The sequence below is a fragment of the Sturnira hondurensis genome, unplaced genomic scaffold, assembly GCF_014824575.4.
Source record: "Sturnira hondurensis isolate 20B ecotype Veracruz unplaced genomic scaffold, ASM1482457v3 Scaffold0004474, whole genome shotgun sequence".
In the NCBI taxonomy this organism is placed as follows: Eukaryota; Metazoa; Chordata; class Mammalia; order Chiroptera; family Phyllostomidae; genus Sturnira; species Sturnira hondurensis.
Genome location: NW_028077105.1, coordinates 10471852 through 10499163, shown reverse-complemented (window position 1 = coordinate 10499163; position 27312 = coordinate 10471852). Strand labels below are relative to the sequence as shown.

Sequence of the window (27312 nt, the reverse complement as noted above, 5' to 3'; positions counted from 1 at the left end):
CGGGGGGGGGGGGGGGGTGATCCCGGCGAGCGTGCTCTCCTTTGAACTCTATGCCACGGATGTGCCAGGCGGTAAAGCGTATGGGAGATAGGGTGTTAGCCATACCAAAAAGGTTTTCAAAGCTACTTGATAATAAGCAAATGTTTTTATGTCTTAGCTGAAAACTGGGTCCTCTTTGTTTTTAGAGAAAACGTAATGGTTAGAAAACTGCCTAACGAGAAATATACGTGCCTTTATAGTTTCTACAATTCCTGACCAACTGTAGATTGACTACTGGCAATCAGTAAAACTGCTACGTAAATAGCATAGTTTTAACGTTATCGTAATGGATTAAGTTTTGTGGTAAGTTACAAAGTCACAAACTTAGCGTTTTTAGTTCTCCCCTAACATGACCTTCTTTGGGCATCTACCTTCCTTAAATCTTGTTTATTATTTTTTCTTGCCCAGGAAGGATTTTCAGTCCTTGTCACAAACCAGGGAAAGCTCTGTGTATACGGAGTGGAAGTGTGGGCTTCCTGTCAGACTCGATTTTGCTTGTTAAGGTGGCTTCTTGGGAGAATTTGGGTTCTAGTGAGTCACTAGGCCAAATCCCAATGGCCGCAATTGCCAGAAGTAATTAGATTGAGGAAAGCCAGGCTTCTGGGGAGGGGAGTCATCACAGCGCCCGAACCGTTGCTCCGTGGCCAGGCCTAGTTCCACGTCCCTAAGGAAGGGGAACAGTCATGAGTTATGGAGAGCAGAACGTCCACCAGAAAACAATGCTCCCCACCAGGTTTATTTTTCCCTCAATAGCTCACTCACCCTAAGCAAGAAGGAGATGGAACTACGCCACTGGTATTCATGCACAGTTCACGGCGCCCTGCTCACGCAGACCACTTGTCTGCCGGCGTGAGTACAAACACACACGCAGAGCTCCTGCTGTCGTCATTGCACTTCTGCCCGCCCCTCCGGAGTAGAAGAAAAAAACCCGAGGAATGTGGTGTACGTCTTTGTAAAAGATGCGTCTGATTAGGAGGGAAAAGGAAGGGAAGGGACTTTTGTAAACATCCCAGGGTCAATTTACACCCACTGTTACTAACGTAACCCTTGGCAATAAGAATGTGGTCATACAGTGCACCCACCAGGGCTGGAGTTTTAGAATCTCTGGAGCTAGGAAAAGGCCAAGAGCAAACTTAGGATTTCTTGTACTGAAAAGGACACCATGTGGAAACGTGGTGCTGTCCCTAGCCGGGTAGAAATTACCGATAACTAAGTGGTGCTCTAATTTTGAACTTTTAATATGGTAGAAATCATAGGAGTGTTAAATCTTTCTATAGGCAAATATTCAACTGGCATGAGTATACACAATAACCCAAGTGAAAGTTTGCCTTAGAAACTACCGGCATTGCCTTCATGTCAAAACAAAGATACTCTCTCCCTTTGTGGGTCTTTAAGGAAGGAAGGCACAGAGCTGCTCCACTGCTGATATTCTTCACCGGGGGAAGCATCCCACGCCTTTATGACTTGGATGACTTCAGTGTATTTCAGTACTTTTATGACCTTAGACTCCAGTTCTCTTTGTTTAAACGTGTGGACAGATGATATTGCTTATTTTAAATCCACTGACAGGCAGGCAGATTCACTTTCTGGCCAGCTTTCACTGGCAACTGGCAATTTCTAGGTAATATTTGGCAAATAAACTCTGACCATGTGCACCAAAGAGTCATACGGAACCTGCTGACAATATATTACCAGTCTAATGGAAATGTTTGTTTTTCCCTTGGTCTTGAACTTGACCTTGAGATAATCTAATAGAAGAATCCTAATTTGGGGAAACTCGGCAGCAAAACTGCTCCCTGTGTTTACTTATATGGCTACCTTTTCATGGCATGTAGTTTCTGCCATGAAATCCTAAAGATATAGGCAAATGCTGCTTGGCCACAAAGCAAATGAGCACCTACAGAGCAGATGAATATTTGTTTCTTACAGAATTCAGTCTTGTTTTCCAACTTAGGACCAATTTGTTGATTTAAATCTAAAAGGACCCTCACTACATTTGGTAACAAAAAATGAAGCCCAAAGGTGGTATCCTCAGCCCCTGTGGCCTCAGTCCCCCCACTCATTTCATGCCCTCCTCACAAAGATAACTCTTAACCCCCTTCACAAACACTAATACATAATAAGTCTTTACGTGAAAGGTGCAGTCCCTCTTTCCTATACCACATTTCTAAGACACCCATCCAACTTTTCAGTCTGTCCAGAGCTTGATGTAGATCCAACCTTTTAACACAAGTCAGTGGTATTCCCTTGGAAGCCAGTGGGCTTGCAGGGAACCATGTGGATGCACTCAGGGCCCTGGTGCAAGCAGCAGCGTGTGCCCTTCCCCTCAGTGCAGAGCCCAGGACCCAGCCCTGACTCATGTGCATTCTCAGACTTGTGAACATTACATGCTTGTACCTCAGAATTTAATTTCTGAGAGAATAAAGGGGAGTTTCAAGAAGAGGCATTCCAAACCACTTCAGGTTACCACTCTCGTTTTCAGCACCCTTGTGGACATCTCCCATTGCAGAAATTCATTATGAAGTATTTGCCTCTGAACTTAATATATTACCCATGCCATTCATGGAGGGTCTACAGTCGCAGAAAACTTTATGTAATACTTTTTAACCAAACTACCTAAATCACTGGCTGTGGGCAGACATGCTATCATTCATCAAATAACACATTTCAAATGAAAATTGCCAAGATTTTCCAGTTCAGGATATTTTCTCCGCCCTTCCTAGCCTAAACTCGCTTCCTCATCCACTGCATTCTAAACCGCTACTCAGATAATTGAACAGTCATGATTTTAGAATCTCCCAAAGGAAAAACAAACACACTGATAGCCAAGTTAATTATAAAACACTGCTGCATTTGTCTTGGCAGCTTTTATTCTTCTCCTTGCTAACTCTTGCATGCTGACTCTCACTCAGCAGGTCGTGGGATGAACAAGTCATTTCTGTATATGAAGCACCTTGAGGACTATTGTACAGAATAAGTTTGGTGTTTATTCACACTTCTTAAACAGGTTTCTTTCCTCAGATGCAATTTATTAACTGGGTCTCTGAAACCTAAATAATCCTTTTAAGTTTGAGACAAACAGAGAGTCATTTTTATAAGAGCAATAAACGAAAGTGGCTGGTCAGATACTTTCCTTGAACTGGTCTGCACACTGAAGTACCTTTTGGTTAATACAAACCCTTGGTATTCCAGCAAGCTGCTCCCTGAAATTCTAAGGCTGCACGGAACTATGTGCCCAGGGACCAGGTGTCTTCCCTCCCCCACACACCAGCCCCCTGCTTCTGGGAGTGTGCCAGTAATTTTGCATGATTCGTCCTGACAACTGTTCTGGTATAAATATTTAGAGAAATCCTTCCATTAGAGATTAAACAAAGTGTAAGTAACTGTTCCTAAATGATAGATCTTATTAATGTTTGCAACAGCAGGCATTATGCTATCTGGTGTGAAGAATTCAGTGTTGCACACTGAAGAAGAGGCTAGGGGAAAGAGAATGAAGGCAGAAATTACATTGAATTGTATGTAATCTGAACTGCAAAATATTATTTTAAGCTATCACTGCAGAGATGACTTATCCTTAAAGTGCATGGAATATTGGGGAAATGGGTTCATTTAAACTGAAAATAGCAAAAAACTTGCTTCTTGTATCTTAATGGTTTAAAATCGGTGAGAGGCAAGTACAGATCTTGATCACCATGCCAGTTCAAACGCAGTTCGTAGATCATTCTCCATATTCCTACCAAATGAGGTAATACATCTGAGATCCTGTCTGATATAAGTTCTGGTTTCTACGTAGTTATTCAAGGACTATTCAGAGAGATAATGGATGAGCTCTTCATATCAAATATCACTTGTTAGAATAGGGTGGTACTCATACCTCGAGGGGTGGAAGCTCGCCAGTGTTCCACGTCTGTGCTTTCCAGGTTGTATGGCATTATCGTGTGCTTGTTACATACTAGTGGGCCACACAGCAAGTAATCCAAAGCATCGGAGACTAGACTGGCAGAATTTCAACTTATTTTTGAAACATTAGTGGTTATTGGGATAGTTGACTAGAACAGGTGCACACCCTTTAGTTATTGTTTCCTCCTCCCCTTGAGGATTTAAGGTCGACACTCAAACGTGGAAGGCCATGAATTTTAATTCAACGCCTTTATTCATGTCGCAATCTTAGATTTCTCATTAATGTATGTTCTTCAGGAGTAAGAATTCTTATTTTACTTTAGATGATTTTTTTCAGTAGAAAAGCATTTTAGAAAAATAGATGTTAAAATAGCTATAGTAAGACTTTCCTTTTCCTTCAAATATATAATGACAGTCATTCACTGTTCAGTCTCCCATTGACTCCCACCTGAATCCTGAATTTTTTCCTGGTTTAGCAAAGAAAATAATAAAAATTGATTTCAGGGAGATGAAATGGAAACTTCATAAACTTCATTGCAGGAGAATAACACCTTCTAATTGCCTTCTTAGATTCTAGATCGTCTTGAGTTTGGACTGTAGTTAGAGAAATCCCACATTAAGGGGCAAGTGGATTGATTTCTAATTAATACTGCTGTGTAATTTAGACAGATCACTTAGTCTGCGATTCAGTGGCATCCACTGTAAAATAGGACTCATGATTTTTCATTTACTGAAAGCAGGATAGTGATCTCGAAGGCCCCCCACCTGTAAGATCAAAGCCTTTTGCCTTCTCCTCCTGTAGCTCTAACCTTAGATAGTTGTCAGAACTTCAAGAATGTGGAGTTAGGGCTTGAATTCAAAGGCATAAGTTTCTGTTTCTACTTTCATGGAATGTTTACACCATATTTTTAGAAAGCTAACAAGTGAAAAATAAGTTCTGTTGGGGATAAAGTCTTGGGAAAAATTGAAATTAAACTTAGCCGTAACCAACACAGCATAAATTCATTCATTCAGCAGCTGTTTATTGAATTTAGTATGTGCTGGTATTACAAAAGTGAGCAAAAATCACACATAAAATCTCCCCTCATAGCTTGTCACAGTGGTTAAGGATAGAAAATATAAAGCCAGAATTAAATAGTATTTGGCTCAAGATAAACTAAAACTGCTGCATACTGTTTATAAGCTGTATCACATTTTTTAAAGGTTTGTTTAAATAGAATTACAAATTAATTGGTTTACAAGTGAGCCTAATGCACACCCAGATTCTTCTCTGGAAAACAAGGGTACTAGACAGCACAGGGTTCAGGCAGGAAGGTGGAAGGAAGATCAGCTGAAAACACTGACGTTTATTGGGCCTCCCAGTATTTTCTTGTCTGGAAATTTATGGCAAGTGAACAGGAGTCATCATTTAGCATGACGTTTGTGACAATCATAGGAAGCATGCTATGCGCACTATAAACGTAGTTGGCATTGTTAGGTAAAGCTTGTAATGGAGTAGCATAGTTTGGCTGAGCGAATTTCCATTTTCAGCACATTGAGTCATTGCTATAGTTGAACTTTCACACTAGTTCATTAAGTGGAATTACTTTTACTAAACAAACATTAAAATATTTGATGTTTTAAAATAGTGCATTTTTCCCTATCTCTCCAAGGCATTTTTTCAAATCTTTTATGATAAACCCTTGACCATTACATGGAGCATACAGTCCAATCTACTCAAAGCACAAGTTTGGCAAACACATATCAACAATTTGAGTTTCTCGTGTAAGTCTCTAGATGACATTTCCTAGCATCAATCGACAGCTTTAAAGATGTCAGCTGCCAGACTTCTGAGTTTCAAAAACAACGTGATCCAGTTCTTTTCAATGTGTTATGACCAACTTGTAAAGGGTGTTGAGTAAAGAAAGGTAACTATCAGGTGTTTTTTAGTTGTTAGTTCATGTAACCCTTACAACAATCTCGTGATACATTGATAACTGTTTTATGAAAAAAATAAACTGAGATTCAAAACAATTAAAGAACGGACCCAAACAACATAGCTGGAAATGGTAGAACTAAGTGTATACCCAGATCTTTGTACGTAAAGCACAGCTTTGCCCATTCCATCCTGCTTTTCAGTAAGTTTGCTGCAGAAGAATGCCAGAGGGCGGTGGAATGATGGAGAGCTCCCCTGGTGCAGCCCCGAGTGAGCGACTAAGGCCTCCTTCCGCAAAAGTGGTTACGTGGAAGTGCAGCGAGAAAACTGTGAACCGTTTTTAAAGCAGGAGCCTGATCAGATCATAACTATTATCCTTAAAAGATGACTCTAATTGCTAAATGGTAGCAGCAGTCATGATAGGAAATGGAAAGTTGGAGGTTGCATTAGTTAAAATTGTAGAATCCGTAGGAAAGGGTGATTGGAGATGTGGATGAGGAGGGCTCCTAAGATTTCTGGCTTTAATAACTGGATGGTGTCATTTAGTGAAACAGAAAATATTAGAGAAAAGCACATGTGGATTAGGTGTTCAACATATTTTAATAGGAAGATTTGGGGGAATAATTTATACCACATAATCCCCTCATGTTACTTTGCAGGAAAAAGAGAGGCCAGACAACTTACTTGGTGGAAGTCCCTTTGCAGGGGAGCGGAGCAGAACTAACTCTCGTGGCCATCCTGTAGCACCGATTACCACCTAGCAGATGAGTGCCTCGAGGACTGACCCTCCAGAGAGTGATCTGTGGAGTTTCTGGCAATCTGATTTCTTATTTAATTAGTGCTCATTTCAAAGAGAATTATCTGCTCACTGGATGAAGATTTATTTCCCAGACTCTTTATTCCCTTACTCCAAGAGATTCGAATCTTAAAAAGTTACTATAACCTGTTGCCTGTTCTAACATGACTCATGATAGGGTACAATGAAAAGACAATCAATTACCCATACTGTCATCAGACACAGATGTCAGCTTTCCCATCAAATGAGTTCTTATTCTATTCTTAGGAATGGTTAGGTTCAAATCTGGCCCTGAGTTGTAGAGTATCATTATGCCTATTATTAACAATAACACAACATCATAATTTTATAAAGCTTATTTGATTTTTTCAATACCCTTGTGAAATGAAAAGGACAGATTTTATCATTCTCATTTTACAGATAAAGCTCAAAGACATTAAATGACTTATATAGTATCACAAAGCTAGTTAAGTGGCCGAACTCAGCCTCACAATTTTTGTTGGGGATATTTATTTTGTTTAATTAGAAGTTCATGGCTTTTCCTGTATTGCCACTATCTCATTTATCTCCTGTGGAGTTCCTACTATTAGTCTAAATCCTTTGGCTTTGACATTAGAAGCATGTAAAATAGGGGAAATCTTTGTTCAGATGAGGTTATTCTTACTGGCTGATAAGGTGGATTGGTGAGTTAGTCCTTTCTCATTTGCACACCTATGTGTGAGCCCAACACAGGGAAAGGGATATAGGAAGGATATATAGGAAGACTGAGGAAAAATGCATATATATCTAAGAATAATATTTTAAGTCCAGCCCTGGCTGGTGTGATTCACTTGGTTGGAGCATCATCCCATAATCCAAGGGTTGCAGGCTCGATTCCCAGTAGGGGCACGTGCCTGGGTTGCAGTCCTATCCTGAATCCAGGCACTATGGGATGTTTCTCTTTCTCATTCCCTCTCTCTCTCTAAAAGCAATAAAAAAAATGTCCACAGGTGAGGATAAAAAAATTAAGTGCACGGCTCCCCTAATAGTCCTTTTAAACCAAAAATAACTTTAAAAAAGACTCATAATAATACATTCTTTTGTAAAATTATTAAGAAAGAAAACTTTCCCATTTTGTTATTTCATTGTCTTTAACCATTATTTCTGAATCAGGATCCTAAAATAAGCTCCCTAATGAAAATTCACCAGGGGCCTTTTGGTGATGCAGAGTCCAAAGCAACATGTGTGTTGGAACTATGTGGAAAGTGAGCCATGTTGGATCCTCGTGTAACAAAAGGTTTGGGCTATGTAGTCTCAGTGTACAATGGTCATTTGTAAGGGACCACAGGAAAATCAGTTTCATCCTGTGGGAAAGATAGAAAATCAGAGGAATTACTGTCAGGTGTCTCTGCTCCTACTTTCATGACTAACTTTTCACACCCTGTCTCCACAATGACTGCTCAGCCAGAACTCAACATCAGGGATTGATCTCAAACATCACAACACATAATGGGATACTATTGCTTTAAGAAATTAAATTTAGCTCCTGCATTATAGCTCTGTGTGTCTTTGGAAAACTTGGATTCTCAGCCTACACGAGCGCATGCTCAGGTGTGATGGTTGCACTGCTGAGTTGAAAGCATCCCCTCAACTTTGTTTTCTGAACTCCTATCACACAGGAACACCTTTCCTTAAAATTCTATCACCTTTCAAAGCAGTCATGTTGCTTTGCTATCTTTACAGTAAACTTCTTAAGCAGCCTCTTCTATTTTGTCTTAACTTTTCCTCCCCTCTGTTTCTCTCCATCAATTTTACATTTCAGTCGAACCAACCAACCAACCAAACAAACAAACAAAAACCCAACCTGAAGAGGGCCGCTAATGCTAAGTAATCCCAGTCAAGGCACCCAGACCTCATAAGCCTCAGTTTTGGTTTTGGAGATTTTTTAGGTTTTTTTTAAATATAAAATGAAGGGGGTTATTTATTCTTTATGACTTATTGTAAACCTGTTAATGTACCTAGTCCTGGGCTATATGTTTGGGATCCAAAGGAGAAATAAGGCAAGTCCAAGCCCTTGGTACCTCAAAATGATCATTTTTACCTGCTTTCCTTCGTCCCTCAGTCAACTTTATTCTAGTGTGATATCTGAATCCCCTTTTCTCCATTAATTACATTATTTTGTGCTGGTCTCCCAAGTTACTCCTTGTTTGCCCATATAAATTTGATAGTCCAATCCTGTCTACGCTTCTTTGCAAATAAATTTGAAACCCATGCCCTCTTTTCCCATCCCATCAATGCTTTACTTATTCCACTAACAACGTCTGGTACAGAACGTCACGTCCAAAGGACTATCTCAACATTTAGTTTCTCCTCCATTGATTCTTCTCTCCATCATATCTTAAAATCAAACTAGATTATGCCACTGATTTGCCCATAAATACTTCCTCCAAAGTGCATGTAAGGTTAAACTCAAACACCCACCCAGATTCCCCTTTTTTTTTTTTTCAAAATTCAGCTCAAATGTCAGGTCTTCCAAGTGGTTACTTGCTTCCTTTTTGCCAAAGTCTTGTACATAATATTCACCACACTGGCTTCATTTTGTTTATTATCTTTCACCATACTTTGAACTCCTAGGTCTTAGACACCTTCCCTAAATCACCAAGCACCATTTGATAAACTGTCTTAAGGAAAAAGGAGAAAATGTGTTGGTGCATTCTGTGGTAGTAGAACGTCCTGAAAGACAGGTTTACATTCAATATGGGGAGATGTTTTAAGATATTCAATATGAGGAGATGCTGTAAAATAATTATATTGGCTACCTCCAAACACTATAATATTGTTTTACTAGACATGATTAAATACATTGTTCTGCGGAAGATGTTGGAACTGAATTCCTCTGAAGTTGCAAAGGTTTATGACTCTATCAGCTGGAAGCTAATTGACTGAACAGACCTCAGTGTTCTCATCTGAAATGTAAAAGAGAAGGAAGAGCTCTAAAATCCTTTTAAATTCCACAGTCATAATCACCATTCTCCCAAATCTTTTTTTATGTTGTACACAACCACTCCTGTTTGTAACATTCTCTGTCTTTCCTCCTTCCCATTTGTCTAAGTTATTCTTGCATTTCAAGTGTCATAACTGTTCCTATCTGTCCTCTATAGTCTTCACATACCTCCACCATCTGATAGCTCCTGCCTCTTAATTTCTGTTGTGCTAAATTTGTAGTCTATATACTCGTATTTGTGGCCCTTAGAATATAAAGAGACCATTTTACTAACCGTATTGTAGGCTTCTTTTTCAGAGGCCATGTTGTCCCTTTTAGCCCCCCAAAGAGTATTTCCCATAATCACAGAATATTTATTTTTAAAGATGGCAAAGATGTGGTACAGTGTGGTACTTGTATCACCTGCCTCACATTCACCTGGGGTTACTTTTTATAAATGCAGCTAGCCTTATTAAAAAGCACGCCAGGTTATTTTTACACACAGTACAGTTTTAGAGCCACAGGCACAGCCCTTCGGGCTCTGTATACCATTTGGTGTCATTTCTGTAGCATGCCTGACCAGTTGCAGTCTCTTCAAGCAGTGTGGAGTCCCAGAGGACTTTTTGCTCAGGATGCTGTGTGAGACTACCATTGATACCCATGAAAATCTGTGTCTACAATCCTTAAGAAGTAACCCCTCCCTATGACTATGAATGAGTCCCTGACTCCCTGAAGTTCCCCAGATCTCCTGTGCTAGAAAGAAGCATCAGCATTTGCCTTCTCTGCAGCCTCCTCACTTGGATGTTTCTGAGAGAATTATTATTAACTGCACCTCCCAGCTACCTCTAATGAGTGGCCATGGATTAAGGTACTTCTTGAGTAAAACAAAACGTCTTACGCCTGCTGACTCGTAGTAAGTGCCTGCAAGAGTGCTAAGGCGCTTACATACGACCTCAGTTAGTTTCACTCCCCACCCCAGTCTCTATCAAGGACATAGTCCCATGGTACAGATGAGGAAGCGTATGCTCAAAGAGGTCAGCAACTTTTGTGTAAATAAATAACCAGACTGTGAACTCCTGGACACAGATTATTGGTTGTATTCATCTTTGGATGCCTACTAACAAGCACAGTGTCTGGATGTTGCATAATTTAATGATAGAAATAAATAGCAAGATGAAGAGGTAAATTTTGGCTTTTCAACTGGTAAATGTCAGAGCTCTGTATGAGTCCACAGCCAGTTGTTCACCACCCAGCCCCTGCGCTCCTCTGGGGAGTGTGCAGGGCCCATTTCTAAATAAGGTGGCGATTCAGTGACTGGGCACATAAATACAAAAATGCATCACTCTCCCAAAGGTGCATGTCAGCACCTCCTGTTCTCTCAGCAGTTTTGTGAACCTAGTAGAAAAACCCACTTATTTTTCAGCTCATGATTTTAGACGTGACACATAAAGCTGCACTTATTTCATGGTATACCGACTATTTGCACATCTTCTTGTGCCTGTTAAAATACCACAAGTCCCTTGCCTGCTGTTTGCTTATGCTAAGACTTCAGCCATTAGATATTCTCCTTTAGCAGGCTATGTGGCAAGAAGATCCAAGTTTATTCATAATATAACAAAGTGGAGTTTGTTTTTAGCACAAACTGAAGTTTGTTTCATTCAAGAATGAAACTTAGTAGTTATGGAATCACACCCATGCAGATTCATTACCATTAAACTATCACATTTTCTGTTTATGTTGATTTCTAATTAATTCTCTCCTTTTAAAAAAAAAGGGAATGGCTCTCTCAGCCAGACTGGAGCACATAATGATTCCCACTGTTGGTTGAACACTGTTGGATCTGTCTCATGAAAAACGCTGTTATTACCACCCACTAACTCATCAACAGGTCCTGGCTCGCTGCAGAATCTGGGTCTCCGTCACCCCTATCCACACCCTCTTGTCCTCTATTCACCTCCATTTGGGAACAGAGCCACTTGGAGAAGGGGAAGCTTTCCCTCCCTTAGCAACAGCTGGAGATGCTGATTCGGTACCTTACATTTTACACCCCTAGCAGAGTGCATTGACTTACCATAGAAGTTCTACTTGTGGTTAAGGAAAAACACTATGTTTGGTTCCACAAATGCTTTTTGTTACAGTTTCAGCTGCAGAATCAACTGTAGCTATCTGGTAGGTCACCGGAAAACGAATATGGTTTTCAATACTTTTGAAGAATCAACTTTGGAATTAGCCCTTAGGTTATTAACTTATTTGCTGGAAAAAAAAACCCATAATTTTGAGATTTTGAAAGGAGATTTATATTAGAAGTGAAACAAAAGATTTAATTTAGAAGTGTTGTTCTAAATTATTTAGACTGTGTCAATATGCCTCTCTAATGGCAAGAATTCAGAAAAAAAGATTGTATACAATGTTGCAAATTGTTTTCCTTTTTATTCTCTGTGTGCATTCTTCTAACATCTTATATATTTTGTAATTTTCCTGTTTCTTCTCACCACTCCCACCACCACCACTATCCCTACACACACTACAGGAAGAGGGAATGAGAATTTGAAACCCCAAAGCAAACTAAAACTACTGCTAGAAAAAGATGGGAGGAACAGAGTGGAAACAAAATGTTCCTAAGAGCAAAGAACATGTAGCAAGGCACAGTCTCTTCAAAGATTGTAATCTGAATGTAAAGTCCCAAGTTGTGGCTAGTTAGAACATTCTCTAATATAAAAATTAATAAGAGAACATGTTTTCATGGGATCCAAGATTCTGGTCCTGTTCCATGACCCATAAATTCAACAAAAATTAAAAGGAATAAATAAGTCAGGCAAAATGTGTTCTTGCCTTTCCTTCTGATATTTTCTTAGCAAGGCAGAATCTAAATGCACATGAACAAGTACAAAGGACACATGGACAATAACTAAGGTGGGGGGGCGGAAATAGAAGGGAGGTGGGGAGCACTGGGGGGGGGTGGGGCTAGGAATACAAGATAGAGAACTGTACTTGAACAAGAATTAAATTTTAAAAATAAATAAATAAGTAAATAAATGCACCTGGCATAGATTGCAGCTATTCACTTGATCTACGATGGTGGATAGGATCTGGCTCTAACCTTCTCTAACTCCATCTCATTCTGCTCACAGCACCACAGCCTCGTTGGTTATGCTTCTGCGGCTCCTCGAGCCCAGTTCTTCTCCAAAGACTTAAAATGTTTGCATTTCCTAATGCTCCACCTGGAGTACTCCTTCTCAGGTGTTCATAGCTGACTCCTTCTTATTCTGATCTCAGCTAAAGGGCAACCTTCTCAAAGGAGCCTTCCCTGACCACTGTATTTAAAGTATCTCCCTAGAGCTGCATTCTGCCTTATCTGCCTGTTCATTTCCTTCACAACACTCCGCAATGTTTAATCAATTATTTATTTACTTGCTTATTAATGGATTAATTTCATGAGGAATGGAACTGATGGTCTTTTTCAGTCCTGCATTTATGCATCATGAGTCATGTTGGGCACATAGTGAGTTATCTGAAATTTTTGTTGAAAACATTAGTTGTAGTCTTCACAGTGTATCTACGATGTCCACTTTTGTCTATCTTTTATTTTTAGTCCTGGTTCTATGGTTTGTGGATGGACAAAGCACAACCATCTGCCACCAACTTGGCATCTAGCTACCACATATTCATCCTATCTTAGATTTCAGGGATTCTGTATCAGCCCTCCTTTGCTAGCCATCTTCTTAATATTTTGCGCTGGCTTGATTTTAGTGGAAAGTCTAGCTAATTGCTACCTACCGTTAGGTCTGTTTCACTGCTGTGGTTTTATTTATTTATAGGATATAAATATTAGACTACCTTCAGGAAATTATTATTCAGTAAGAGAAAGAGAATGATTTTCCAAGTTCTGAAAGAAATAGTTTCCATTAAAAACAGTGTGTTCCCCCACATAATAATGGTGGAGCCCTGACTGGGCTGTATTCAACAACTAGTGAATACGTTCCTCTCGGAGACTGTTAGGAATTTTGTGAAACCATTGGTATGGGCACGAGCCTTCAGAGTATTCAAGGTTGAGTCGCTGGGACAAAAGATGTGGCAGACTCCATTATCCTAACAGCTTCAGGTCCGTTCATGCCTGTCTCTTGACTTTGATAAAAGATCAAATACAGTGTGGGTGTGTCATGTGTCTTATTATGTTTATATATATACACACACGTTCATATTCACATGTATATAGGCACACATATAAATATAGCATAGGTGAATTTTAATTTATATAATGATTAAAACATTGGTATATTAGCATGTTTAAACCATCAAAAGATACACAGTATGTCAAAAACAGAAAAGTTTATATATATATATATATATATATATATATACCTATATATTTGTATATATAAACATGTGGCTCTTTCAACAAATTATTAGCCACAAATAATAATGAAGGAATATATCTCTGTTCATCCAGATAGTATTGTTTGAGAATGTAAACAAGTGTTGTATGCCAGTAAGCAATTCTATTCATTCAAACAGCTTTTGATATTTTCCTGTCTACACCTAACACTCCAAATTGCCCAAATGGCTGTGGAGATTAGCCATGGTCAGTTCTGCTTGGATGTTTTAACTTAAGAACAAATCAGAAACATTGGCTCTTTTTGTGTTTTGGGGCTGATTCAATAGAATTTGAAAGAGACTGCCAAGTCATTCAAATTTTTAACATTAGATTTTTCTTAAACTTAATATTGCCAAGCGTTCCAGAGGAATCAGGGAACACCTCTTCCTGTAACTATAACGTTACCTTAAACTTTGAAATGATTCTATAATAATCAAGTCCCAAAGTAGGACAGAAGTGTGCTGTCCTAACTTAGGCAGGAGAAAAAGGCTACATTTTCTGTAGGTGAATGGCTAACTGAAATAAACAGCACTTCGAAAAGCTTTTGTTGTTTTATTTTGAAAGGTTTATTTCATAATTAAGTGTCTTCAAAGTGTTATATGATTAGAAGCTTGTTTTTACCAAATGTTTATAGGCACAGCCTACTTAAAAATGATTCTTTACATACGTCCTATTAAGTATTTACCACTTTGACATCTTTATTATTTAAAAATACAAATAAATAGCTTATTTTTGCATTCCAATCATCCATTCAATAATCAAAAATTCTTTAAGAGAACCTATTCAATAAGCAGCTGCCCTGTGTAGAAAAATTGGAAATTATCAAGAAAACTATGAAGAAATTATCAAGAGAAACCAGACTTCTGCCTTCATGAAGCTTTCAGTCAGTGTGAATGCCCTTGTAGAAGCTGAAGACATGGAGGAAAGAACAGGTGTAAAAATAACTTTGATTATAGAATTTCACTGGTCTCTGCTCCCTACCTTGTCTCTTAAAACTACTCCATAAAGAATAGCAGGCAGTGAATGCTGTGAAGACGAGAAAAAATAACCTTTAATAAATTGTTAGCTTATTGCTTTTTCATGATCTGAATTATAAAATCAACCATTACATTTTATGTATTTGGCATGTCTTTTAAACTTAGTCAAACCAGTTTTATAAGACTGAAGTCTATTGAATGTTTGCAAATGCTCTGGCCACAAAGAAATGATGATCATCAGAGGTAATCGGCAGCCTGCAACGATGGCTGTCTTCCACACGGCAATTCCCAACCGATGTCAGGACAGTTGCCGTTGGGCTGTGGAAGGGGGTTACAGTGAAGCAAATTCATGAAGCCTTCCCTTCAGTTGTCACAGAAACAGAACATAGATTCCAGTGCTGCAATTAGCTGGGCATATCATTAAAATGAAAATAATGACCTAAATATTGTGTATTTACCAAATGCTCATATGTTCTGGATGCTTTATCAAAAAACTTGAAATAACACTCATTTCAGGGACTCCTGCTTCAGTCATTCATCACAAGATTTTTAAAGAGAGAAGTCTTGTTTAACAGCTAAAACATAATAATCAAGTCATTCAGAGTATCAGAAGTTCACATGCTGGAAATTTATTTGTTTATCATTAATACATACTGTTTTCATACTTACTCTTTATGTACAGGTTTAAAAAAATACTTTCCTCTTTCCCAATTTTGAGAAAAGTCATCCTAATTTGACCATGTATTTGACACATTTCTAATCAGAAGGTCTCAGTTGAAAGTTTCCAGGATTTCTGCCCATTTTTCCACTTATAATAACCCATATTACACTTCTAAAATTTACCTACATATAGACATCAGTATAAGATATCAGAGGTCTAGGTTCTAACTTTTGACCATAAGTTAGTGCTTGTCCAGTACTTTACAGCATTTATTTGACTTCTACTTTGGAGTTTTAAAATAAATAATTGTTGTAGATCCTACCATTACTAACAACACTTACGACAGTTTGTTTAGCTTTCTTTGAAAGCAAAAGTGGTACTGAAATACAAAGTAATATTTAGATTGGTGGATTATATATCTTTTTCTCTTACTGAATGTACCTATTTGAGGTTCTGTTTCCTTCACTGACATTTTTCAGCACCTCCCCTCTCAAGATGTCTTCTCTGATTAAGTACTTACCACCAGAGACCAACATGTACATCTCAAGCAACCAACACACTATAAAGCTCTATCTATTGAACATCGCTTTCTGGAAAACATATAAAATCTGAAAAATCAATTATCCCAGGCCATGTTTGTATTTTCAAACCTTTTTGTTTTATATACCTTGCTTCAAACTGCCAACAGGAAATTTTCACTGCTCTAGCCTTCCCTCTTTCCTATTTACTAGTTGGAACTCAAAACACACCTTCTCAAATCCTCTTTCTTGTCCAGTCCACATTCTGTTGCTCTCATTGATTTCTTCTCCTAAATATCCTTGGAATATGCCTCCCTTGCTCACCCATCACATTGCTCCTGTTATAGTTTAAGGTATCACCAGTCTTTTACTCTATCACATCAGTCGCCAAGTTTCCGTGCCTGCCACGCTGTCAAGGAAAATCACCTTTCCAATACAAATGTGATCATATTATTCACCAGATTTAAATGCCCCATATCTACAGAATAATTTCCTTGGCCCACAAAGGGTTTCGTAATCTAGATCTACCCTGTGCTTCCCACCTCCTTGATGTTCCCCATGCTCCCGTTAACCACTACTTAAGCATCAGTTGCACTGAACTCATGCCAGTCTCCTTCTTGATGTGGTAATTGTGGTGTTCCCTCCCCTAACCCCGCCATGGCCACTTCCATCCTGATAACTTCAGCATATTTTCTAAAATTAAGTATAAATGGTAGAGAGTCTATGAAACCTCCCCACCACCAATGCCTCCATTGATTCTATGAATAATAGCACAACAACATTGCTTGAAAAAGTGATTCTGAAATACAAAATGGAATATTATTAGAATGGAACAAAGAAGAAGCATGACAAAATGGAATTCTATTTGCTGTCTCAGAATCATAAGATTTGAAGGTTGAAAGGGTTGTTACAGTCAATTCAAACCAAAGTTTTCTGTGGTTTCCATATAAAAAGTAAAAACTCTTGCCTTAAGATGAAGTTTGGGAAATTTGTGCCTAGTTGTGTAATACTGACTGTATAATTTGAATGATCATTATACAGCTTTCAAGAAAGTAATCATTATGACACTCGACTATAAAAAAATTAGAACCTTAAAATATGAACTTCTTAGTCTCCATTCTTCTTACTTCCCACAACATAATACTGAAGCCTTCCTGAAGGAATAGTGTGCCATCGGATTTGTACATGGCCATATTCGATGTTCCCTGATTAAGAAAAAACAGACAAACAAGAGTTTCTTTACCAGTTAGGACAACTATGCCTTACCTCTTGCAAAAGAGTTTTCTGTTAAACACTTGTGTCTAGAAAGGAAAAAGCAAGCAAAAAGAATGATCATTGCATACTGGGTGTGTGGACTGTGCTGCATTTCATCAGTAAAAGTTTTAAAGAGGGAATTGGGCACCCCCATAATTTTGGTGCAAATTGTTACCAATCATGGGACCCATACCGTGCTTTCCTGGAGAAGTTTCCAAACATCAAAACTCAATTGTTAAAGTGAAATTTATTTTCATGTACATCATTGTTTTTTGAGGCTCTGAACATGTGATTCATGTTTATTTTCATAGCGGATTTATTTAAAGTTATGTCATCATTAACAAACGTTTCAAGGTGCTCAAAAGTATATTATGCTTCCTCTGAGCAGCTGCATTTCAGAGACAGGGACAGATTGGTGTGGACCGAGCCGGTCTATTCTTGTGTAAACCTAGAATCACTCAGTGCCCTGGGTTTGGAATGATTTTCTTTCAAATTGAAGTCCACTCTTCCAGAGTTTTATAGAAGAGTTTCATGAGTTGTTTTTGTTTTTAATCTACACCTCTAGTTTCCTGAAATGGGTCAGTTAGATTCAGAACACATGGAGCTCTCTTCCCTCCTTCCCAGTTTAGGGTCTTTTCCCGCTTAAAATATGTGCACATTTTCTGTAAGTCTCCAATGCTGAGTTACTGGCATGAAAAATTACCCTGTTACTTGGAAAGCAGTCTTCACTTACGAGTCCCCCTGGTCCTATAATGTCTAAACCTCCTGTGCCACTTTATATGTCTGCCCCACCCCACAGAGGAGCATGTGAAGGAAAAGCAGACTTCCCCTCCCCCCCACATTTCCTCAGTTTATTTACAAAACGTCTTGGAATGAGAATGAGCTGCTTGTGGTTCCTGTGGTTGATCCGGGGCTGGTTTCCTCCAGGCAGAGGGTGCGGGTCAACCGAGTGACCTCTCTGCAGCTAACTCATGCACCCTGTGGTGAGGCTGATTGGGCTTATGGGTACTCCTTCCAAGGAAACCTGGTGGGATTTGTGTTTGTGGTAAAGAACTTAATATCAGAAATCACCATAAAACAGACTGATGATGGCAGGGTCCTTCAGAGCCCGTCCCTCCCTCCGCCGACACAAAAAGCCAGAAATATACTAGGATGCATTTACACACTTATGCATCAACCTTCGCTTCTCATAAGGGTTAGGATTTTTCCCTTCTAGACTCCCGAAAGGCCAATAAAGTTACTAATAGTGTACTGAAATAGAGAATACATTAGTAGAATAAATCATCCTGAATACCAGCTTCATGAAATTTACCCTAGTTAGTAGCAATTTTCCAACAGCTCATAGGTGTCATAGACCAGGTAGTTGTAGCAAGGTCTAAAGTTGTGAAGATGTCAAGTCAACATAAACCTTCCAATTGTTGATCTATAATGGCTCTGACTTGCTAATGGACAGTCTCATCACATAACTAAATGACTCTTGAAAGCCTTGGAATTCTCAGGAATGTGTCTAGACGTAGTCCTTAGTGTGGACTGGTCATGTCCTCATCAATACACGTTTCACTGGAGTAAATGGAAGATGAGGACACAAACCCTGCAGGACTTCTCTGCCAATTGGTAAAATGTTGAACATAAGTTCTTTTAAATACTCACGTACGATCCACATGGAAATAAGAGGAAGTTAAACATCGCATTTCACCATGTATCAGTTTGAACTGATAAATATTAAACTCATTTGAGGAGAAATATTTCAGGAAAGCATTGGCAGGTGGAGGCCGAATAGCTACATAGTTTCAGAATCAATTAGCATTGGGACAAAGAGTGAAACTGTGTGCTCTAACAGACCATAGTTGAAAAAAGATATCCTAGAACACAGTGTCCTTAACTCAAGTTAAGCCCCAGTCCGTGTTGTCATCCTTGCTTGAAGAAATGAGAGATGTGCTTATCGTGCACCATGCAAATGAAAAGCAAAATTAATGAGCATTGATTTCAATGAATGAGCACAAAATTAGTATCTCCAAAGTGCCAGAGTGCTGGTTCAATTGGGATATATGTAATTATAAATAGCGTGACAATACACTATACTTTACATGGTCAAATTTTAAGACCTTTTAAATCAGAAACAAGGTATGTATATATTAAAAGGAAATATTAGATCACAAAAAAAGAGGAGAGAAATCCCAACTCATTCTCCCATTACCACCAAATTGAAAATTAATGAAAAAAAAATGTGTGTTCTCCCCGGAGAATGTCACTGGCCTTCTGTATTAACAATTTAACCTTTGTTTTTGTCTTTCCACATGTGCCCCCCAGTGCATCCTAACGTCAGTCAGGGTTGCCAGGGAGGCTGTGCAACGTGTTCCGATTACAATGGATGTTTGTCGTGCAAGCCCAGACTCTTTTTTGTTCTGGAAAGAATTGGCATGAAGCAGATTGGAGTGTGTCTCTCTTCATGCCCAAGTGGATATTATGGAACTCGATATCCAGATATAAATAAGTGTACAAGTAAGTGCCTACACAAAATTGTGTTTTTATCTCATCCTTGGGGACTTTCCAGGTTTGAAATGCCTCTAAAATATTTGTGATATTCAATGGTAAGTAAATAATAATATTTACCTGGTAATTAGGAAAACCCTGCTTGGACTTTACCCTCTGAAAGAGGCAAAGGCTGAAACACTTTCACTATTATTAAACATAAGTAGATATTTGGTTATAAACATTCTTGGTAGTACACTCACTGCCAAAATTGTTTTTCATAAGGCAAACAGTACAATGATTCTAAAATCAGTAATTGATGTACATCAACCAAATGACTGAGGGGGAATCCTTAATTTAGTTTGGCGACATAATTTTGAAGCCTGAACGTTTGTTTGGCACAGAAGTCACACGTGCGAGGGTTGTCAGAACTGGACTGACAAGAGCTGAGTGAAGATGATGAAAAGTTGTTTCTCACTTCTTTTTCTCTTTCAGAATGCAAAGCTGATTGTGATACCTGTTTCAACAAAAATTTCTGCACAAAGTGTAAAAGTGGATTTTACTTACACCTTGGAAAGTGCCTTGACAATTGCCCAGAAGGGTTGGAAGCCAACAACCACACCATGGAGTGCGTCAGTATTGGTGAGGAGAAGCTTTAAGGTTTACAAAGGATGGGAAACACCTCCGGCGATAATTCAGTCTCCATGGAAGTGCCTCTCAAAGTGGTTATTTCACAAGAACCTGAGGGACCGTTCCTAAGAGGCTCTCTCCATCCTCTCATCTCAGCCATGTTCCTGTAACTTTACCCAGCACGTATTAGAGCACAGTTAACACTCTGTGGGAGCTCCATGGTTTCTTAGGGACTGTTAATAATTATTTCAACTCCTCTTATCAGTATAGATTTGTTTTGTATCTTTCTTTCATGAAGTTTTACTTATAGTAATATATACATAACTATATATGCACACTATGTAGATAGATATAGATATAGATAGATATAGACATAGATACGACCATACATATATTCAGTCTTGAACTAAATTTTGACCTTAGGGCAGAAACTTCACAAAATACCTAGGTCTAATCTCATTCAGTGACCAAAGTTGTTTTCCAAGGAGAGAGAAAAAAAACATGCTCAGTGGGTAGATCAAATGCCTAGAGAACTGGAGCTGATACAGTTAAAACTCTTACTCTTTCCTTTCACACTGTTTTGCTGAAATGACCTGCTATGCAGATATTGGGAAACAAGGGGAGATTTTTGGACTTACTCACACTGACGGAGGAGGCAGTCCCAGGGTCTGATTAATTGCAGGCTGAGTTTCCTGGAGGGGAGGTCTCTCAGACAAGTTGTTTGTCTAAATAACAGATCACTGTCAGGCTATATTTTCCTTCTTTTAAATGCCGTGCAGCTACTACAGCTACAAGTTTGATGACCACTTGGGGAGCAGATGCTAAACCAAATGGGAAAACAGCGTACTAAATCCCCAGATCCCCTGGGCTAGAGCTACAAGAACCTTCGATGCTGCGCTGATGTTGGCATGTGCACACAAATGTCCTGCTTCGGTACAAGATAGTTTCCAGGACTCTCCTGGGGTCACCACAGACAGGTCCATTAGAACCTAGAGGGCTGGAGTAATAACCCTGAAGTGGTGATTTAACCATTTCTGGTCCACACAGAACATTTCTTTCTAAACAAGGCTTTGGCAGAATGAAATAAATGATACGTTAAAGATAATTTCAGAGAATCTAGAAGACAACAGTCCTGAACAGTTCATGACTTATTTTGGCTCTGTCTTTTTTTAAAATTTAGTCAATAAAGACACAGAAAAACACTTTAAAATAAGGTAAAAGTTACAACTTTATCTTCTTCTAAGTACCGAGTGTTGATTAGAGGTAATAAGTTTGAAACCGTGGAAATAACAGGAAACAGTTCTGTGGAATATTGAAGTGCAGAAATTCATGATGACTTGCAGAGAGTTCGTGGTACTTCTCCACCCAGAAGAAGGGGCACCTGTTTAGATTTTTCTTAGTTGTTGAAAGTAGAGTGTTTAGTCCTTAAAAGGATATTTATTTTAAATTTATCAATGCTTTCTTATCAGAGAGAGCATTTAACAATTAGAACTGTTGGATGAGCCTTTACAGCTTACTGGAAATTTATACTGCCATCAAGACAAAGACTATTTCTTAACACAATAAAATTAAAGAATTCCTATATTTTAGAAGAAGGGTTAGCAATATGAAACCCATTTAGTAAACCTGGCTCATTGACCTGGTAATACAAGCCAGCAACTTGAGTTCAAGACTGGCTCTTGTTGCTTACTTCATGTGAAGTGTCTCCCGTCATGCGGTGTCTGACCTGTAGGTGCCGTGCAGGCCATGTGCACAGGTGTGCCCCAGAATTCCGTGAAAAATGATGACCTGCTTGATTATCATAGAGGACTGTTAAAGCCAATTCCTTTAACAAATACGAAAACTAGGACTCAGAGAGCTAAAGTGAGGATCTCAAGGATGCAAGTGAGTTATTGCCAAGTGCTATAATTAGTACCTTAACTCTAGCTTTCCAGAGCTCTCCCAACAGGTTGAAGAACATGTTTCTCCCTCTCTTTGCTAAAATCTTAGCATATGGCTTGTTTCTTACCCAGATTTTCAATTGATAGGAAAGGTCATAAACATAGATACCACCACCCTGATGGAGAGCTGGGATAAAAGGCTCACAAACATATCCATTGCCATGGTTTGCAGGTCAAGTCAAGCACAATATCCTCTGAACTCAATTTTATAGGGGAACATATTTCTGCTACTTCATACTCCAGATATTTGCTTCCTTTCTGAACTGTCATTCCATTCTCTCATCCTTGTTGCTTCTCTTGGAAAGTTGGCCTTGTTAAGTAGTCAAAGAGGGAAGATATTCAGCTCCAAGAGTGACAAGTAAGGAACTTGCCCTTGCTATGTTCTCTGTGGAACCGTGCAGTTAGCCAACAAGAATGAAAGCAAACAAGTAATAATGTTATAATGGTGTTGTAAGTATTGGTGGAACATCTAGTTCAGCTTTCCTCCCAGTTCAACAATCCCTCTTACCGCGTTCCTGACTGATGATCAACCACAGCACGGCCACTTCCTGGGACGGGCAACTAGTTACTTTGTGAGACACTTGCTTTATTAGTGATAGTCAATTTCCTGGGCAAAGATTTATCTTAGCACAGGAGACAGAATAAATACAAAAGTGGAGTAGTCCTGTTTTTCCTTAATTACCTCTTAACCGAATAGTGTCCTTATTCTATGTTGTTCATTTAACGACCTGAACAACTAACTACCTTTGTTATTGTCCTTACATGTTTTCCAAAGTTTCTATTTTTCTCAGAAATAGTTTTGGGCACTAATACTATAGATTCATTCCACAGTATTTCTCCAGGAGAAATTTTCCTTCTTTCAAGGCTTTTTAATATACCATCTTATTAGAGCTTTTTACTCTCTGAACTCTTCAGTTTTGAATATTTTTCCTCCTTTATCAATTGAATTATCTATTATTAGATATAATCTACTATTAGAATATTATTATTAGAATTCCACTGTTAGAATCATTTATCCTCTGACTAAGGACTGATAGGTAGCTAGCTGTAATTTTTACAATACTTTTTGAAGTCTAAATATACATTTGCCTAGAGCACCTTTGTTATTGTAAAAAGCAACAAAGTTGCTGTTCACTTCCATGTCATATACCTTTTTTCTCATTTAGTCCCCTTAGTTCTGGTATTAAATGAATACTAGACAAAATGATAGCTGATAAACTTTGATTTTTATTTTTCCATGTGGTTGCTCGGAGGGCTTTTTATTTGTTGTGCTGAAGATCCACTGCTTTTTAATGATTAATATTGGGATGGAAGATACTTCCTTAACTGGCAAGAGATTACAATATCATTATGTGACTCTGTTGCTCTAACATTAGTATAACTGAGCATGAAGACTATTTTGAAAGTGGTTCAGTAAAGTTCACTTGAGTTCATAGAAGCTTAAGTTCACTTATCTAATCATTTCCATTTAACTCTGTGTCGTATTCAGATACCTGAGAGTGACTGAAAAAGCATGTGAAAAACTGTATGTCAAATGGACTTAAAGTTCTATCTCTTTAGGTTGTATGAAATATAGAATTCTTCCCAAAAGTAAGAATTCTTTAAATCAGAATACAGTAAGAAAGCTTACTAGAAAATTGTTTTTGTGGAGAGAAACTTGTTTTATCATCTGAAAGAGTAACTATTAGAAGCTGTTAGTGGTTGTTATAAATTAGGAAGTCTGTGGACATAAATATAAAAATAGCGCCTTACAGATATTTATTTTTATTAGAAAGTGCAAAAGTCTGACCTTGAAAAGTCCTGATTGAAGAGATTAACCCATAAAGAAAAGGACCAACTCTCTCTACAAAAGAAGCTTTAGAAAAAGTACATCAGTTGATCTTAGGAATCACTTGGTCAAGTTAATTCTCGAATTGGTCTAATAGCTAGAATTAATCCAGAATTCACTCAAAATAGATGTTGCCATGTTTGAACCATACCAATTAAAAATGATCAATGAAGTAGAAGAGATAGTGAATTATAGGCTAAGGAACTGGATTCATTTTTTTTTTTTTTTTTGCTTTACCATTCTGTAATGAAGTTATCAAAGTGTGTTCTCAGTAGTGCCAATCAGTATTGTATGCACTGTTAGTAATACGGATTCTCGGGCCCACTCCTAGACAACCGAATCAGAAACACTGGGGGCAGGACGTGGGCTTCTGCGCTTTAGCAAGCCCTCCTGGGGATTCTGTATGCTACAGTTTGAGAGCCAGTTCTCTAGCACATAATAATGACTGTTCTATAAACTTATGGTCAGAATCAATGACTGTCCTATCAAGTTACGTCCTGTGTTTAGAAATTGTAAAACATTGGTCAACTGTGAGTAATTATATTAGTTGCTGGTTAATCAACTCTAAAGTGAAAAGTAAACTAATATAAGAATAAGTTTACCTGATAATATGAGTACTAAACACCTGAAAACATTCTGTTCCTGCCTTTCCCTTTACATTCATTTTATCTTTAAGTCATCTTGCCCAACTTGGTTCTGCAGGATTTGCACTCAGAACTGGGGTATGTGTTGATGGAAGCAAGCTGTTTGGTTCACATAAGGATCGGAAAGGTACCTGTGAGCCCGCTGAGTCTGTGTCCGCTGTTCTGTTTCAGTGCACTGTGAAGCCAGTGAGTGGAGTCCCTGGAGTCCATGCACGAAGAAAGGAAAAACATGTGGTTTCAAAAGAGGGACTGAAACAAGGGTCCGAGAAATAACACAGCATCCGTCAGCAAAGGGCAACCTGTGTCCCCCAACCAGCGAGACAAGGAAGTGTACAGTGCAAAGGAAGAAGTGTCAGAAGGGAGAACGAGGTACAGTCGTACTAAAAAAGTGTTCTTATTTGAATCTTCATAACTTGATGCAAATTTTACTTTATTTCTTAAGACACATTTAGTATTGTCACTCATGTCTAAAACCATAAAATGCATAGCAATCAAATAATATGTTAGCTGTAAATTACAGACATAGATGTGCAATTTTTTAAAAGGGAGCCTGCTGTCAGAACTTCATGCTACTGTAGAAATATGCTAATTGAATCTGGATGAAAAAGGTTGCATCATGGGAATTTAGGCTTATTTGGGGAGCCAGGTGCATTATTTTCTCTATTCCACCTTCCTAGTACCTAAAAAATATTTGGGTAGCCTCATAAACACAAGGTCTAATGCCGTGCAGTACAAGGCTATGGTGAAGAGACACTAGAAAATAAACTTATTCCTTTCTCCACTGCCTACAAACCAAGATAATGCAATTAGGGTGTAAGCTTCTGTGGCTAAATGTATTTTAAAGGTTACATGATATTTTTTAAATGTTTAAATAGATATGTTTTCAATACTGATTTTTTAGATAAAGAACCACGCCATATTTTATAAATATAATATAAGCATTAATGACATGTTATCCTCCATTTTTTCATATTACACTAACTTTATATACCAGATTACAGAACCTATTAGATTAGTATTATGTAACTCTGGGTCAGGTCTTGTTCTGAAGTCTTCTGATTGCCAAGGAGAAATGTATCATTTAATATGACACTTAAGGTGATTAAATTTCCATCTAGAATTTTTTTAAAGTTTAACCTTTTTTCATCTTTCTCACTGTCTTGAGCACCACTGCCTACAAATATGCTGTATAGGTTGATGTAACTATACATGGTCAAAAAATTATCTCAATCAATTTTAACTTTAAAGAGTTTGGCTGCCATTGTAGTTGAACTTCCTTTGCTTATTTCATTCATTCATTCACTCGTTTACTTTATGGCCACACATGGTGCTTAGCCCTGGATATTCACAACTGAATAGGGTGCAGTTTCTGCCAGAGTCCTTTGGAGGTTTGAGATGTTCAAACAGGTAATCACAGTATCATATAGTAAGGGAAGTTGTATGTGTGTGAGCAAGTTCCGCAGGAACACAGAGGAGGTCGCTGTGTAAACTTGAACGTTGCTCGTGTAAGGAGGAACAGGAGTCACTGCACTCTGCAGCCTCACTGTACCGAATGAACTGGCCATCATTAGACTGCGTGAAGCTTCTTGTTGTTACTGCAATCAAGTAGTTAATGTGATAAAATTCTCAAAGACATGGATTGTCCTAAGAGAACTTCAAGCTTTTGTGAATTTGTAAGAGGTTTTGATTAAAATTAGGTTTAAGGAATGGAAGTTGGCTAGTGAAAAAGGTCTTTCTGGCATTTGTTACCAATTAATTTAAAACATCTTAGATTTTAAAATTTGGATTTAGAAATCAAATATTTCTTCACTGTACTTGTTAGCAAGTTCCAATAGTTGTGCATTTACTTATGTTTACTATATTTTCTTTAAATTTAGTGACTTACAGTTGGTCTTTACTCATATTATTATTTCTATAAAGATTCTACCTTACTAATCAGTATTTAGTACACTTGTCTTTTCAAATATAAGTAAAGAAAACATTATCCAATAAAATTTAAATTAGGATACTAATCACTTTTTTACTTGAGAATGTGATCTAATATATTTTGCTAGCACATGACTTAAACATTAGCATTGAAAATATCAGTTTTCAAAACTAAGAATGGATGACAAATAATGTGACAAGAAGTTTAAAAATAGTAACCTGTGACATAAGCTTGGCTTAAAAGTTATTTTTTCCTCCTCTCTGATAGGATATAATGACATTTTATGTTTACAGAGGAACACTATACAACCATAAAAATGTATATTTTATCCTTTTTCAAGTTTGATAATACATAGACAATCAAGTAGGAAGTATAAATTTCATTTATAATTAAATACCAGATTCAGTTCCACTTTTTTAATCTTCATTCATCTTTTTATTTGTCCCCAAAAATTTCTCAAGTAGCCTAAAAATT

The 27312-nt window shown here is 38.1% G+C and overlaps 1 protein-coding gene across 1 annotated transcript in view; it reads left to right on the top strand.

The window, feature by feature from the left end:
* Positions 1–27312, top strand: part of RSPO3 (R-spondin 3) — a 78065-nt gene that overhangs the window by 10562 nt on the left and 40191 nt on the right. Inside the window, exons 2-4 of the mRNA XM_037045804.1 lie at positions 19708–19899; positions 20365–20511; positions 25083–25280. Of these exons, the coding sequence (XP_036901699.1) occupies positions 19708–19899; positions 20365–20511; positions 25083–25280 (537 nt within the window). The remainder of the gene's footprint in view (positions 1–19707; positions 19900–20364; positions 20512–25082; positions 25281–27312) is intronic.